Genomic DNA, 14,992 nt, shown 5'->3' with positions numbered 1-14,992 from the left:
GGGCAGCACCCCAACGGCACCGGGTGGCAGCGGGGGGACCAAGCAGTGGGGCACCAAAACAAGGAAAAACGTTACAGGAGAAGTTGTGCACCCCAATGGCACCGTCCCCATGGATTCCCACCTCGCGGGGGCTCTGTGCCCCATTTCAGGGCTCCATCTCCCCACCTCAGGGCTGTCCCCCCCCTCCCCCCTGAAGATGGCCGAGAAGCTGGTGGCCGGCGACCTGTTCCTGCGGCAGGCACGGGAATCCGTGTCATCCCTGGACTCGGACAAGCTGTCCCCTGTGTCCCCCGAGGCGGGTGGTGAGGAGTCGTCAGACAGCGAGGGCGAGCAGGAGGGCAGCACCCACAAACTCATCCGGAAGGTGTCCACCTCGGGGCAGATGCGGAGCAAGGTGAGGGGACCCCCACCTCCTGTCGGCCCCGACCCCAAATCTTCGTTTTATTTCCTCCCCGCCGTGGTTACGGGTTGGCAGCTTGCGTGCGGCATGACGGTTTGGTAGGTCCTATAGAAATATGGGGTGCTGCTGTGGGGACAGGAGGCCGGTGTGGGTCTGGGGGTGGCAGAGCCCCCAGTGCTGTTTGGGATCGCTGGATCTGTGCTGTGCTGTGCGTGGTTGTGCTGTGGGGTCCCCTTATCCCCCAGGCTGGGTGGCAGCATCCAGCACTTCACCATGCAGGAGGCAGTGCTGGAAAGGGAGCACGTATGGCATCCAGCGTGGCCCCCATGCAGCCAAATGGGGGGGCAGCACCCCACAGTCCTAATTAGCACAGAGTTAATAAGGGAGAAACCAGTGGTTCCCGAGAGATGCCTGGTTTAGCAGCGAGGAGGGGAGAGCTATTTTTGGGCGTCCTCAGCCATCCCTGCTGCTGGTAACAGGGGGCTACTGAGGTTTTAGGGTCCCCACCCCACCTCTTGGGGTTCGTCGTGCCCCCATATGGTGCTGATGTCTCTCCTGGGGACAGGACAGGGCAGACATCCCATCCCCATCCGTGCTGCGTCCATCCCCATCAGCGTGCACCCCAAATGCCAAAGCCCCAACCCCACCCCCATCCATCCCAGCCCCCCGTCCCCCACACCCCAACTCGTGGGCTGTAATTGCGGGGCTCCCCGTGGGGCGCTTTGTGCCGGCCCTGGCGCGGAGGCGTTGAGGCCATTGTGCTCAGTGACAATGACAGCTGCCAGGCGCAGGTGCCCCTGCAGGGCTGAATGGCCCCAGTGCAGGAGGGGGGTTGCTGCCACCCCCTCCTCCTCCTCCTCACTGGGGCTGAGGGCTGCCGGTTCCCTGGAGAGCTGTGGGCATCAATGGGAAACTGGGGATGGGAACGTCCCCCACCCCTGGCAGGGCAGTCCTGGGGTGTCACCTGCTGGAGTAACCCGGGGGACAACACTGGTGGCGCTGGGCTGAGAAGTGTCACCGCAGAGATGCTGGGCTGCAAATCGTCTCTGAGAGCCGCTGGCAGCTGCCCATGTGCTTTGGGGTCTCCCTGTGTGCTTGAGGCAGTCCTATGTGCCCCTGCTCATTTTGGGGGTCCTTCTTTGTGCTTTGGGGTCCCCTGTGTTCTTTAGGGGGTCGCTTGCAGGCCCTTAGGTTCCCTGTGCCCTTTGGGGTCCTCTGCATGCTCTTAAGTCAGCTGCATGCTTTGGGGACCCTCTATATGATTTGCAGTCCCCTTCATGCCTTGGGGTCTTCTGCATGCTTTGGAGACCCCCTGCATGCTCTGAGGTCACCTAGATACCTTGGGAACCCCTTGTGTGCTTCGGGGTCCTCCTATGTGCTTTGGGGTCCTTCTGCATGCCATGAGGTCCCTTGTGTTCTTTGGGGCTGCCCCACATGCTTTGGGTTCCCCAGTGTTCTTTGGGATCGTGGCATCCCCTGTATGCTTTGCAGTCCTCCTGTACACTTTGGGGTCCCCTGCGTGCTGTGAGTTCCCCCCATGGAGACATCCTGATCCCCCACTGGGAACTCCGTTGGTCAGCTCACAGGGACATCATCTCAGGTTCACGGGATACCACCAGCACCAGAGCCCAGCCGTGCCCCAGCTCCCCACACTGCTCCCAGCCTGTAGGGACGTGCAGAGGACAGAGTGGCTGTGCCTGGGCCACCAAGATAGCCCGGTGCCAGCAGCCGGATGTCTGCGGGGTGCCTCACCCCGACGCATTTTCCGTTCTGCACACACTGCGTCGCCATCCCCCATTAATTCTGCAGCCCCTTTTCATGAACTCGGCACTGAAACCTTGCAGGGGTTCCCACAGCGCCGGGGTTTGGGGGCTGCAGGGCTGCAGGGTTGCAGGGCATGTCGTTGGGCTGCAGGGCTGGGGCTGAGCCCGGAAGGGCCCGTCGTGTTGCACAGCTGATAAGGTTTGCAGCCTCCCGCAGCCCCAGCCCTACTGGCGCTCTGGTGGCGCGGGGTCAGACCCAGCGGATCCCTCTGCGTGCCCATGGGGTGATGCTGGTGAGATGCAGGTTGGTGCTGTGATGCGTGCCGAGCCCCCTCTCCTCCTCTTTCTTTTGGGGCTTTTTGCTCCGATTCGGGGTGTTCTGACGTGGGGGTGGGGACGAAAAGGGCTCTGCTTTTCGGGTTGAGCAGCCGGGTCACATCCTGCCCGAGCCTCGCATCGCTCAGAGCTGCTCCCGCTGCGGTGCTGGCACCCGCCCTGCAGGATCGTGCTGCCCGCCTGGCCCCCGGCCACGCCGAGCTGGGCTGCAGTGCTGGCTCCGACCCCGCTGTGCCTGCACCATGCTGCAACCCCTGCTCCTGAGCATCAGGATCCCCCCGTTCCCCCCTGCTCCTTCCCACCTGGACACCCCTGCATCCTCCTGCGCATCACCACCAGGAGGTCCCCGTGTACCATGCTCCTCATTATTAGGAGCTCACCGTGTCCCCTTACTTCTCCCCCCACCGGGAGCCCCCCACCATCTCCCTGCATCCCCCACTCCTCACCATTACAACTTCCCACGCCCCAACGTTCCTTCCCATCATAAAGCCCCCCATGTCTCCCTGCTCACCACCAGGATCCCCCCATGCCCCTCTCCTCTCATCACCGTGACCCCCCGTGTCCCTCCATCACCACCCCAAGCCCCCTGCACCCCCACATCCGTCACCATCAGGATTCTCCAATGTTCCCTCATCATCATCCTCCTGTCCCCATGATCATTATTGCCATCCTATATCACTTGGTGGGGGCTCCTGGGAGCTGATGTCCCCATGTCCCCACAGAAGAGTGTGAAGGAGGGGCTGCTGCTGAAACAGACGAGCTCCTTCCAGAGGTGGAAGCGAAGATACTTCAAGCTGCGGGGCCGGACTCTCTATTATGCCAAGGATGCTAAGGTGGGCTGGGGGGGGTTCTGAGCCCCCGCTGAGCTGGATTTGGGTTTGCAGCAGTATTGAGCCCTACTTTGTTCCCACAGTCCCTGATCTTTGATGAGGTGGATCTGTCTGACGCCAGCGTGGCTGAGACCAGCACCAAGAACATTAACAACAGCTTCACAGTGAGGCGGAGGCTTTCTGTGGGGTTTGGGCTGGCTGTTGTGGGGTTTGGGTGGGCTGCCGTGGGGTTTGGGCGGGCTGCCGTGGGGTTGAGGTGGGTCGCCTTGGGGTTTGGCTCTCTGTGGGGTGGCCTTGCAATGGGCTGTGGCACTGTGGCTCGTGGCAGGTGATCACGCCGTTCCGCAAGCTCATCCTATGTGCCGAGAACCGTAAAGAGATGGAGGACTGGATCGGGGCCCTGAAGTCAGTGCAGAAGTGGGAGATCCACGAGGTGGGATGGCTGTGTGGGGTCAGGGAGTGGGTCCCCGGGGCTGGCAGTGCCAGGATGATGGGGTACTGGGAGGGTCTGTTGGGATATCGGGATGCTTGGGTGGACCAAAGGGACTGTGAGATGCTGGGACGCTGAAATAGCGGGATGCTGGGAAGGACTGCAGGGATGTTGTGTTGTCGGGAAGGACCGCTGGGATAGCAGGATGCTGGGAAGGGCCACTGGGATGTGGGGGGGCCCAGGGAGTCACAGGGCCGTGGCTGCAGCTGGGCTGTGCCCCACAGGCCACGCAGTTCAACATGGAGCACTTCTCGGGCATGCACAACTGGTACGCCTGCTCCCATGCCAGACCCACCTTCTGCAACGTGTGCCGCGAGGCGCTCTCAGGGGTCACCTCCCACGGCCTCTCCTGTGAAGGTGGGCACCCAGGGGTTCCCTGGGCCAAGGGGGTGGTGGAAAGGTGGGGCCAGGGGCCGTCCTCGCCCCTCACCTGCTCTTCCAAACCCCACAAGTGTGCAAGTTCAAAGCGCACAAGCGCTGCGCCGTCAGAGCCACCAACAACTGCAAGTGGACCACGCTGGCGTCCATCGGCAGCGAGATCATCGAGGATGAGGATGGGGTGAGCATCCCCACTGCGGGGCCATCGTCACAGGGCGTGACGTGGTGACCGACAGTTGTCCCTGCCCGCAGGTGGCCATGCCCCACCAGTGGCTGGAGGGGAACCTGCCTGTGAGCGCACGCTGTGCCGTCTGCGACCGGACCTGTGGCAGCGTGCGGAGGCTGCAGGACTGGAGGTGCCTCTGGTGCAAAGCCATTGTAAGGACGTGTGCCCCCTGCATCCCCTGGGGACGGCGAGGCTGCGGGTTGTCCCTCAGCTGACACAAATGCCCCCAGGTGCACAGTGCCTGCAAGGAGCAGTTCGGCAGGAGGTGCCCCCTGGGGCAGTACAAAGTGTCCATCATCCCACCCACCGCCCTGAACAGCATCGACTCGGATGGTGAGTCGGGAGGGGACGCACCGTGGCCGTGCCATCAGTAGGTTCCAGAATGAATGCCGCCCAGGGATGTTCCCACACCGCTTCCCTCGCCCTATCTGCTTCTCTATCCGGAGGGGTCCAGCTGGCCTCAGCCGAGCAAAATCTGTTCCTCTCCTCCGGATATTCCTTCTCGTGTTCTTTAATGATTTCCACCGCTCCGCTCAGCCGGTGGCTCATCTGCTGCTCGTTACTCATCGAGATGCTGTCAGGGCAACCGTCACGCGGTTCTCCTCCCTCCTCAGAGCTGTGTCTGCTCCATCCAACCCGGGGACTGGGAATGGGGCGGCCGAGGTGTCCCTGAGCCGGCTGCGGGCCAGCCCCTTCCATCCTGTGCTGTGGGCACATCGCATTCCCCATCTCATTTCTTTAAAAGCATGCTGCTGGCTGCCAGCCTCCCTGAGTCATCTGCAGAGCTGGGGGGGGACACGGCAGCCTTTGGCAGTGGCTGTTCCCCAGGGCCACCAAATGCCACTAAATCTGGGTGGGGATTCCCACCTGGATCTGCTGGGTCAGTCCCTGCAGTGAGGGACGGACCCCTCTGTGCCCGTTGCTGTGGTTGCAGCTTGGGGACAGGAGCCAGCCCGCTGACTCACTGTGCCTGCAGGGGCAGTGCTGGAAGAACCAAACTTGGCCTGTGTGCTGCCCTGGCACAGTCTCGCCTGCCCTGGCCCCATTCCTTTTCCCATCCCATCCCATCTCCTTCCCCATCTCCGTTTCATCCTCATTCCCATCTTCCTCTCATCTCCACTCCTATCCTCGCTCCCATCTCTGTCTCTATCCCATACCATCTCCCTTCCATCCCCAACCCCATCTCCATGCCCATGCTTTTTCCCATCCCCATCTGATTCCATTCCATCTATATCTCATCCTCCTCTCCTTCTCCATTCCCAATCCCATCACGTCTCCTTTCCCATCTCCATTCTATCCTCAGTCCCCATCTCCATCCTATCCCACCCCATCTTCATTCCATCTCCAACCCCATCTCTCTGCCTTTTACCATCCCATCCCATCCCATCCAATCAACATCCCATCCCCTTTTCCATCCCCATTTCCATCCCCGTCCCCATCACCTTCTCCATCCTTATCTCTGTCCCATCCCCATCTCCATCTCATCCCACCTCTGTCTCCTACTCCTTTTGCAACCCCTCTCCATTCCCATAGCCCCCTGCTTACTCTCCTTCCTGCCTGTAGGGCTGGATGCAGTCAGGGCATCTTCTGACCTCCAGAGGTGCCTCCTTCAATGCCTTCAGGGCTGGGGACAGCGCTCATGTCCGTGTGTCCTCACAGGGTTCTGGAAGGCCACCTGTCCCTCCTCCTGCTCCAGCCCCCTCCTGGCTTTTGTCAACTCCAAGAGTGGGGACAACCAGGGCGTCAAGTTCCTGCGCAAGTTCAAGCAGTTCCTCAACCCTGCCCAGGTCTTTGACCTCATGAACGGAGGCCCACACCTGGGGTGAGTGCTGGCACGGGGGTGTCACCTGCAGGAGCCCAGCAGGACCCCACAGCCCCCTCTGCCCCCTGTTCCAGGCTGCGCCTCTTCCAGAAGTTCTCCACTTTCCGCATCCTGGTGTGCGGTGGCGATGGCAGCGTGGGGTGGGTGCTGTCTGAGATCGATGCTCTGGGGCTGCACAAGCAAGTGAGTGGTGGCAGGGGGACGACGGGGACAATGGGGACAATGGGAATGATGGGGACAACGGGCTGCCACCTCCCATCTTCGTCTCGTGGGGACAACTGGGCTGAGGGACATCCACCTCCCCATCCTCACCCCATGGGGACAACAGGGATGTGCCCATGGTGACGTCCCCTGCAGCACTGAGGTGTGGGGTACCCGCAGGGTGGGGGCAGGGTTGAATCCCGTTCCTGTTCTGCAGTGTCAGCTGGGCGTCCTGCCCCTGGGCACTGGTAATGACCTGGCACGGGTGCTGGGCTGGGGCAGCCTCTGTGATGATGATACGCAGCTGCTGCAAATCCTGGAGAAGCTGGAGAGGGCCACCACCAAGATGCTGGACCGGTGAGCTCTGGGGAGACCTGGGCATCCCTGCATGACAGATGGGGCCAGGGGATTGTGGCATCCCTGCTCTCTGCTTGGCAGGTGGAGCGTGCTGACCTACGAAGCCCCCAAGCAGTCCCCACCCGCCCTGAAGGAGGAGGAGGACGGAGACTCCAACATCCAGGTGGGCACTTCTGGGGACGGGTCCCTGCCACCCTGAAACTGATGCTGAATGGGGGATGTTATGGGAAGGGGACAGCATGGCATGGGATGAGCATGGCGGGGCTCAGACTGCTGTGTGTCCCTGTACTGAGGGGATGGACACAGTGGCATGTCCCAATCCTGGCTTGGGACACCCATCCAGCTGTCCTCTCCCCAGGCCCACATCTCCCACTACGCCGACTCCGTTGCCTTCCACCTGGCCAAGATCCTGGAGTCAGACAAGCATTCGGTGGTGATTTCATCTGCAAAGTACGGGGTTGCTGGGGATGGGCTGCTGGGGATGGGTCCACCCAGGGCACCACTGGTCCCATGACTCCCTGACTGCTTCCCTTGTCAGGTTCCTCTGCGGCACCGTCAATGACTTCGTGGCTGAAGTTGGCCGTGCCTACAAGAGGGCAACTGAGAACAAACAGGAGGCAGAGCTGATGGCCAGAAAGGTGGGTCTGGGGGGAGTGGGTGTGTGCATGCCATAGGGGTGCCCAAGCTCCTGGAGTGCTCAGGAAAGTATGAGATAGTGAGGCACTTTGGGTGCCCAGAGTACCCAGGAAGCTGGGTGCTCAAGTTCTTAGGGTCCCAGGCACTTAGGTTGCAACCCAAATACACAGGATTTCCAGGTAAGCACATGGTGCCCAGGCACTCAGGGTGTTCAAGGGTGCCCAAGCACTTGGGGCACTCGGGGAAGCATGGGGTGCCCAAATATTCAGGATTTCCAGGCACTTGGGGCACCCAGGTAGCTATGAGATGCCCAGGCACTTGGGCTACCTAGGTAAGCACGTGGCATCCAGGCATTTGGGGTACTTGGGCAAGCATGGGATGCTCGAACAATTGGGTGTCCAGAACAGCATGGGATTTGGGGTGCCCATCCCTTGGGGTTCCCATGCCTTGGGGTGCCAGGCAGAGGGCTGAGCTCCTGGCCACCCCACAGTGCGCCATGCTGAATGAGAAGCTGGACTCGCTGGTGAGGGAGCTGACCGAGGAGGCTCAGGCCATCGTGGTCCCCGAGGGGACCCCGCAGGGCACCCCGACCGATGCCAAGGAGCTGGAGAAAGGCGGCTTCGTCCCCAGCCCTGTGCCCCGCATCTTCAAATCCAAGGAGCAGCTGATGCTGCGGGCCAACAGCCTGAAGAAAGCCCTGCGGCAGATCATCGAGCAGGCTGAGAGAGGTGAGGGGGTGGCACGGGGAGGGGCCGTGCCTCAGTTTCCCCTCTGAATGTTCATCACTGTGCAATCCCAAAGGAGCACCATCCCATCTCCAGGGTGATCCAAAGGCTGGGGCAGGCTGGTGCAGTGCCCCGGGGCTGGGGGCAGCTGTTGGGATGCTCTGGCCCCACCGCCATGCTGTGTTTGCCCCCCAGCTGTGGATGAGCAGAACAAGCAGACCCAAGCATATCAGGCCACCGCGGTTCCCAGCAAGAAGGACAGCTCAGAGGAGCTCAACAAGGAGGAGGAACGGCTCTGTAAGGCGCCCATTTGGCACGCAGCATCTTTTAGGGAGGGCTGCTTAGGGGAGCAGCGGGGTGGGCTCACTCAGCAGCCACCTCCAACCCACCCTGCAGGCTCTCGGCGGGAGACGGTGACCTCGGCCACCTCATCCATCCTCCTGGAGCGGCCGGACACCTTTGGCAGCTTACAATTCCCTGAGGATCCCGGTGTGCTGTGAGTTTGGGGTCACCCCAGGGCTCTGTTGGGTTTTTGCTTCGTACCCTGGTGCCAGCCCTGCTGCTTTCAGGCACTTCTCGGAAAAATGTGTCATGAACAACTACTTTGGCATTGGCCTGGATGCCAAGATCTCACTGGAGTTCAACAACAAGAGGGATGAGCACCCTAAGAAGTGCAGGTTGGCTGAGACCCCCCCCGGGAAAAATGTGGGATGCGTGGGTACCCCCCAGCCCAGCTCCATGGTGCCCATGCTGGGAGGGATTGCTGGGATGGATCACCGGGATGCTGGAAAGGACTACTGGGTTGCCAGGATGCTGGGAAGAGACTGCTGTGAGGGACTGTCTAGATGCCAGGAAGGATCACAGGGATAGCAGGATGCTGGGAAGGGCCACTGGGATGCCAGGATGTAGGGACACTGGGAAGGACCACTGGGATGCCAGGATGTAGGGACACTGGGAAGGACCACTGGGATGCTGGGAAGGGCCACCACGACGCTGGAAGGGAATATGGGGATGCCAGGATGGACCAAAAGGTTGCTGAAAGGGACCATTAGGATGCTAGGAAGGACCACTGAGTTGCTGGAAGAAATTACTGGGATGCCAGGATAGCGGGATGATGGGAAGGACCACTGGGTACTGAGATAGACTGCTGGGATATTGGGTGGGATCACTGGGATGCTGTGGGGCCGGTGGCCATTCACCTCCTCTGCACCCTGCAGCAGCCGCACCAAGAACATGATGTGGTACGGGGTGCTGGGCACCAAGGAGCTGCTGCAGCGCACCTACAAGAACCTGGAGCAGCGGGTGCAGCTGGAGGTATGGGGTCAGGGCTGGGAGCAGGGCTGGGTGGGGGCAGCGAGGTGGCCCCCAGGCTCAGCCCTCTCTTGCAGTGCGACGGGGTACCCATCTCGCTGCCCAGCCTGCAGGGCATCGCCGTGCTCAACATCCCCAGCTACGCAGGGGGCATCAATTTTTGGGGTGGCACCAAGGAGGACAACGTGAGTGCGAGCTGCGGGGTTGGGGGGGAGCAGAACCCCTCTCTATCACTGGGGGAGGGGGCACTGAGCCCAGCGTGGTGGGGCCGTTCCCGTGCAGAACTTTGGAGCGCCGTCCTTCGACGACAAGAAGCTGGAGGTGGTGGCTGTGTTTGGCAGCATCCAGATGGCCGTGTCACGGGTCATCAACCTGCAGCACCACCGCATCGCCCAGGTAGGGCCGGGGGGAGCCCCGCAGGGTGCCGCTCTCTGCCAGCTCCGGTGCCAGCCCTGTCTGCCCCGCAGTGCCGAGTGGTGAAGATCACCATCCGTGGGGATGAGGGCGTCCCGGTGCAGGTGGATGGGGAAGCGTGGATCCAACCGCCCGGCGTCATCCGGATCCAGCACAAGAACCGGGCGCAGATGCTGACCAGGGACCGGGTGAGCCGTGCGGGATGGGCTGTGGGGCTGCGGGGTGAGCAGGGTGGGACCTCTGTGCCCCCGCAGGCATTTGAAAGCACCTTGAAGTCATGGGAGGACAAGCAGAAGGGGGAGAGCTACCGTACGGCCGCACGGCCACGGCTCAGCTCACAGCAGTCCATGGAGTACCTGACCGAGGAGGAGAGCAGCCTGCTGCAGCAGCTGTCACGCGTGGCTGAGACCCTCATTGCCAGGTCAGGATGGGGGTGAGGGGCTGCGAGGGGACACGGGGGGGCACGGGGACACTCTGGCTCCATCCCATCCCTGCTGCAGGATCCGCGAGGCCGCCAAGGCACACAAAGGCGTGGAGCAGGAGCTGGCACACGCCGTCAATACCAGCACCTCGGCGCTGAGCGATGCGCTTTGCAACAAAGCTGCCGGCACCCCCGAGGTGAGCAGGGTTGGGGGGGGGTCAAATCCCCATCCTAGCAGACCCTTGGCTTTGTGCTCACCCCTTGCGTCCCCACAGTTTCTCAGCAGGAACGCAGCCGTGGAGGTGGTGCTGAGCATCAAAGCTCTCTATACCGAGACCAGAGCGTTCCTGGAGGGGAAGGCGGTGAGTGTGGGGCTGGGGACTCCCCCGAGCCCTCCAGCCCAGGTGTCCCCCCCGCCAACAGGTGGCACTGGGGCTGGGGACGGTCCCTGTCCCCCACAGCTGGACTCAGCCCTGGAGGAGGAAGCACTGCAAGGCCCCCTAAGCGCATTGGGCCAGGAGCTGCAGCGGCTGCTGGACATCCACTGGCTGGGACCCATCGCCCACCCCAGCGAGGAGGTGGGTGCATATCGGTGGGGGGGTTGCGTTGGATGTAAGGGTGGGCTCAGCCCTGTTTCTTGCAGGAGGGTGCCAGCAGTGCCAATAAGGGCAGCTTCAAGCTTCGCCTCAACATCCCCAAGCCCAGGAAGGACAAGGCACAGAAGCAAAAGAGCAACAGTGCGCTCCCAGGTAAAGGAGCTGCAAGTACAAGGGATGAGAGAAGGAGCTGCAGTAGAGCTCAGCCCCAGGGGAGGCTGATTGGGCAAAGGGAGATGGTTGGATACTCCACAGAGAAGTGAAAAAGCCCCATAAAGAAGTGGAGGAACAAGGGACAGCATCTGCCACACTTGTGTGCTGGTGCCCTGCTCCACTTCTGGGGTTTTTCTCCCTTCTAGCGGACAAGTGGGGTGCAGAGGAGGTGGCTGCCTGGCTGGAAACACTTGGGTTAGGGGAGTACAGAGAGATCTTTATCCGACACGACATCCAGGGCTCAGAGCTGATCCTGCTGGAGAGGAGAGACCTGAAGGTACCACGGCCCTCGTTCCCACCTCCTAGATCTCAGCACAAGAGAGCACTGCATCCCCCTCCCTCCTTCAACCTCACTGCCTCTTATCAGTGGGGACACAATGGTGGGGAGGGAGCTGACCCCAGCCCCTGGTTCACCAGCATCATGCCTGTGCTCCAGCCAGGGGAGCAAGGCTTTGCAGCTCCTCTCTCCCCCACCACAGGACCTGGGCATCACCAAAGTCGGCCACATGAAGAGAATCCTGCAAGCCATCAAGGAGCTCAGCAACCCCCCCTAGGCTGCCAGGAGCTGGGGGGCCTGGGTCCCTGCTGCCCCCTGTGCGTGTGTGTGGAACCCTCTCCCGCTTGCCTTGCTTTGTCTGTTTGTCCCCCAGCATCCCTGGAGCTGCTGCTTCTCCCTGAGCCTCGGGGGCTGAAGGTGCCATCGGGTGCAGGGTCACTACAGGAGCCAGGGAGCTGGGCTGCAGTGTGGGGCCAAAGCAAAAAAGATCTCCCCCTTTCTCTGTCGGTATTTAAGCTGTGTAAATATTTGGAGAAAAGATATTTATTGCTGCTGCTGGTGTCAAATCACTGCTTGGGGACAAGAAAGAGGATGGGACCCAGGGACCCTTCCAGACCCTCCTCTATTCCTGCATCCCCTCCGTGAGCAGCCCCTACCACAACCACATTAAGATATACACAATGTTTTATTGACAGCTCTACATCACTTTTTTTCCCCCATTCAGTAAAAACAGTGTTTTTGTTTTTTTTCCCCCCCTTTTATGTACACAGTGCTCCCACCCCGCTATTTACAGGCTATGTATAGAGGCAGGGCTAGCTTTTCAACTTCTCCTCCAGCTTCATCATGTCCATGGGGGTTGTTTTGGCGACCTCAAAGAAGATCCTGCAAGGAGTTGCGTGGGGTTACAGAGCTCAGCAGCAGCCCTGGCACCCCCAGGAGAGCCCCCAGGGGCTGGTGGGATACTCACCTGTGGGAGTACTTGGTGCGCACAGTCTTCAGCTTGTCACAGGGCTGATAGGTGAGCAGAAAATTCAACCTTTTCACCAAGGGATGCAGATCCTGAGCACAGTACCCGCTGTAATACTCCAGAGTGGGGGTCTGCAAAGCGACGAGGGGTGAGCCACAGTCATCCCTGCGACGTCACAGCGTCCCTCCCTCCCTTCCCACGTTCCCGTGCTCACCCAGCCACCCAGGTTCTTCATGGTGAGCGCCAGCAGCAAGCTACTGGCAGCCAGCTTGGAGGGACGCTCCCGTGCGTAGTCGTACTCCTGCAGGGTCATCTCGCACAGGAAACGGGCCAGAGTCAGCGTCTCCATCGAGGCACGGGCACACTGTGGGCAGAAGGCTCAGATTTAAGCAGCACCACACCAGCATCCTTCTTTCTGGGGCACTGGATGCAGATTCCAAGCCCTCAGGTCAACGCCATCACCCCTAACCCCTCCCTCCCTCCCTTCATGTCAGCCCATGGGAGGTGGCAAAGCCCCACCTTGGCAAAGCGCCGCAGGAAGCGGTAGGGGATGGGGATGTTGATGTCGAAGTTGAGGGTGCGGAGGATGCTCATCTCCATGGCAATGAGCTCTTCCCTCTTGTAGGCATCGTCACAGATGTACAGGAAGTCATCCACGCATGGAGGGCAGCGCTCCTGCAGGGAGGAACTGCTCAGAACTCATCCTGACAACATTTGGGGGAGCCTACGTGATTTTTCAGGCCTTCTCAGGGTACATCTCCTGCCAGGAGCATCATATCGTGACACCCTGGTATCCTGGCAGTCCCCAAACAGCGGAGAAGAGCCAGGTCTCCAGTAGGCAGGATTCAGCCCTCAGCATAGAAAGGGGCAGCACAAGGATGAGTGTGCCATCCCAGAGCTTTGGAGTCCCAGCGTTCTCCAAACCCCACCAAGAGTCACCTCGAATTTGGAGGCGATGAGGACAGCAGTGGAGCCAATGAGCTGCAGCTTGTCCCTCATGCTCACCACCTCCACCAGGTAGTGGTCCACCAGCTTCACTGCCAGGTACAGTGTCTCATGGTTCAGCTCAAAGTTTTCCTGCAAAGATATGAGGTGTTGGGCAAAAGCCTGAATTCCTGGGGGCATTCACAGTCTCACCATCAGCAAGGGGAGGGGGATGAGGAGGAGCTCTGAACTGGGGATGTTCATAGGTCCAGGGTGACTCCCACCCTATATAAAGCATGGGACAAGTCCAAGCCCCCTCCCCATGCCTGCCTACCTGCACCTCCACCATCCAGTCCACTAGGATGGCACGCATGTCCCTACTGATATCTGGTTGATTCTCCATGTAATCAGGGAGCAGGAACTTTTCCTGTCAAGGCAGCAGAAGTCAGGGACTCCCTCCCAAAACGAGGCCCTCCCACCCCACGCGGGGCTCCCCAGGCAGACATCACTCATCACCCACCTCCCTCTCTCGCATGTAGTCGAAGATCTCCTTGGCATACTCAGCATTGGCATAGGGGTCTCCCAGCTGCTCCTTGTCTATGTCCTCCACCACTAGGACCTGCTGTGTGGAGAAGGCAGCAGTGAGGACAAAGCTTGCAGAGCTCTATGGGGTAGCACACCCTCTCTCCAAGCTGACCCACAGCCTTCACTCCTTTCTTTCCCATCGGAGAGGCTCCTAGGAGCAGGTTTAACCTCCAGCTCCCATCCCACCACACTGAGCAGCTTCCAGAGATGCCCCAGTACCCCTAGAATAGGGCTGGGGGCCAGGTTACACCCTGTGGTCCATCACCTGGGACAGCTTCATACCTGCACAGGCTCCTCAGACACAGAATCTTTCTCAGGCTCCACAGGAACATCTGTTGGAGGGGGTCTCCTCAATGACCTAGATAGGACCAAATCATCAGAAGGGAGACATCTCCTGTGTCTCCAAAAAGCCCCGTCCATCTACTGCCCACCCCCATCCTGCTCACGTACTCCGGCACCCCAGGGAAGCCCCAGTACCACAGGGATGGCTGTGAGTGGGTGCTGGGCCCCACACCCTGTTCCCATCTCACCTGGGTACTCACTTTTTCAGGTTGATCTCATTGTTCTTGGCCACTATCGGGGCAGGAGGGGCCCTGGTTGCTTTGCGGGTGGGAGCTTTGACCCCCTCCTTCTTCCCTGTCAATGTCTGGTTCTTGTGAGCCTGGTTTTGGGGAGATAAGAGAGGAAAACATAGCAAAGAGGTAAGGTGAGGCTCATCAATGCTCCTGGAGGAGGGGTGGGGGAGGGGGCTGGGAGCACAGCAACGCACTCACATTGGTGAGGTCCCCAAACGCTGACCTCTTCTTGGGCCCTCCCTGGGGCGAGGATGGGGAGCGCTTGGCCTGGCAGCCCTCCTCCTGCAACACAGCCAGTGACGTGGGGCTGGGGGCACCCCATAGGGAGCCCGAACTGCCCATTGGGAGCCTAAGCTGCCCATAGCCCCCAGCCATACCTTCTCTTGGGGGACATTCTCGGTAACAGAGGGCGCCTTGCTGACTTGGGGCTGCTTGCTGCTCTGTGCCTTGCTGCTTCGTGCCACCGGCATCCTCCTCCTCGGCCTCTGCGAGCAAAGAGGGGGGTGGGCACAGCTGTGGGGGAGGGGGTCCAATCTCACTGCACA

General features: G+C 60.6%; 2 protein-coding genes across 5 annotated transcripts; one reads left to right on the top strand and one right to left on the bottom strand.

Annotated features, from left to right (window-relative positions):
• The first annotated feature begins 37 nt into the window (after positions 1 to 37).
• DGKK (diacylglycerol kinase kappa) lies at positions 38 to 11,966 on the top strand. Of its 3 annotated transcripts, XM_010715047.3 has the most exons (29): positions 38 to 394; positions 3,222 to 3,332; positions 3,413 to 3,493; positions 3,658 to 3,762; positions 4,044 to 4,176; positions 4,272 to 4,378; positions 4,450 to 4,575; positions 4,654 to 4,756; positions 6,083 to 6,245; positions 6,320 to 6,428; positions 6,664 to 6,803; positions 6,885 to 6,966; positions 7,162 to 7,253; positions 7,342 to 7,441; positions 7,930 to 8,167; positions 8,360 to 8,461; positions 8,561 to 8,660; positions 8,734 to 8,841; positions 9,382 to 9,478; positions 9,553 to 9,660; positions 9,758 to 9,871; positions 9,943 to 10,077; positions 10,144 to 10,310; positions 10,390 to 10,507; positions 10,586 to 10,672; positions 10,772 to 10,888; positions 10,954 to 11,059; positions 11,266 to 11,396; positions 11,599 to 11,966. In XM_010715047.3, exons 1-29 carry the CDS (start codon positions 110 to 112, stop codon positions 11,671 to 11,673), a joined length of 3,540 nt encoding a protein of 1,179 aa, XP_010713349.1. In that variant the 5' UTR covers positions 38 to 109; the 3' UTR covers positions 11,674 to 11,966. The 3 variants fall into 3 exon arrangements, with proteins under 3 accessions (XP_010713349.1, XP_010713348.1, XP_019473635.1); XM_010715046.3 differs by having other exon boundaries at positions 10,586 to 10,888; XM_019618090.2 differs by lacking the exon at positions 38 to 394 and adding an exon at positions 1,839 to 2,467 and having other exon boundaries at positions 10,586 to 10,888.
• A 96-nt stretch (positions 11,967 to 12,062) lies between these two features.
• Positions 12,063 to 14,963, bottom strand: CCNB3 (cyclin B3). Of its 2 annotated transcripts, none has more exons than XM_019618091.2 (11): positions 14,825 to 14,963; positions 14,646 to 14,729; positions 14,415 to 14,533; positions 14,155 to 14,230; positions 13,808 to 13,906; positions 13,622 to 13,714; positions 13,303 to 13,440; positions 12,883 to 13,038; positions 12,578 to 12,727; positions 12,364 to 12,494; positions 12,063 to 12,278 (listed from the first exon to the last, which is right to left on the bottom strand). In XM_019618091.2, exons 1-11 carry the CDS (start codon positions 14,915 to 14,917, stop codon positions 12,209 to 12,211), a joined length of 1,209 nt encoding a protein of 402 aa, XP_019473636.1. In that variant the 5' UTR covers positions 14,918 to 14,963; the 3' UTR covers positions 12,063 to 12,208. The 2 variants fall into 2 exon arrangements, with proteins under 2 accessions (XP_019473636.1, XP_010713344.1); XM_010715042.3 differs by having other exon boundaries at positions 13,808 to 13,909; positions 14,825 to 14,962.
• Positions 14,964 to 14,992: the final 29 nt, after the last annotated feature.

This window comes from Meleagris gallopavo, chromosome 9 (genome assembly GCF_000146605.3).
Source record: "Meleagris gallopavo isolate NT-WF06-2002-E0010 breed Aviagen turkey brand Nicholas breeding stock chromosome 9, Turkey_5.1, whole genome shotgun sequence".
NCBI lineage: Eukaryota > Metazoa > Chordata > Aves > Galliformes > Phasianidae > Meleagris > Meleagris gallopavo.
The sequence above is the reverse complement of the archived record's forward strand: the minus strand, read 5'-3'. Positions and strand labels throughout refer to the sequence as shown.

Excerpts from the sequence above, each read along its gene's own strand:
- DGKK (XM_010715046.3), top strand. The coding sequence starts at position 110 with ATGGATTCCCACCTCGCGGGGGCTCTGTGCCCCATTTCAGGGCTCCAT. Across the intron at positions 6,429-6,663 it reads CTCTGGGGCTGCACAAGCAA|TGTCAGCTGGGCGTCCTGCC; the intron begins GTGAGTGGTGGC and ends CCTGTTCTGCAG. Across the intron at positions 7,254-7,341 it reads GTGGTGATTTCATCTGCAAA|GTTCCTCTGCGGCACCGTCA; the intron begins GTACGGGGTTGC and ends TTCCCTTGTCAG.
- CCNB3 (XM_010715042.3), bottom strand. The coding sequence starts at position 14,917 with ATGCCGGTGGCACGAAGCAGCAAGGCACAGAGCAGCAAGCAGCCCCAA. Across the intron at positions 13,910-14,154 it reads TGTCTGAGGAGCCTGTGCAG|CAGGTCCTAGTGGTGGAGGA; the intron begins GTATGAAGCTGT and ends TTCTCCACACAG. Across the intron at positions 13,441-13,621 it reads ACTGGATGGTGGAGGTGCAG|GAAAACTTTGAGCTGAACCA; the intron begins GTAGGCAGGCAT and ends ATATCTTTGCAG.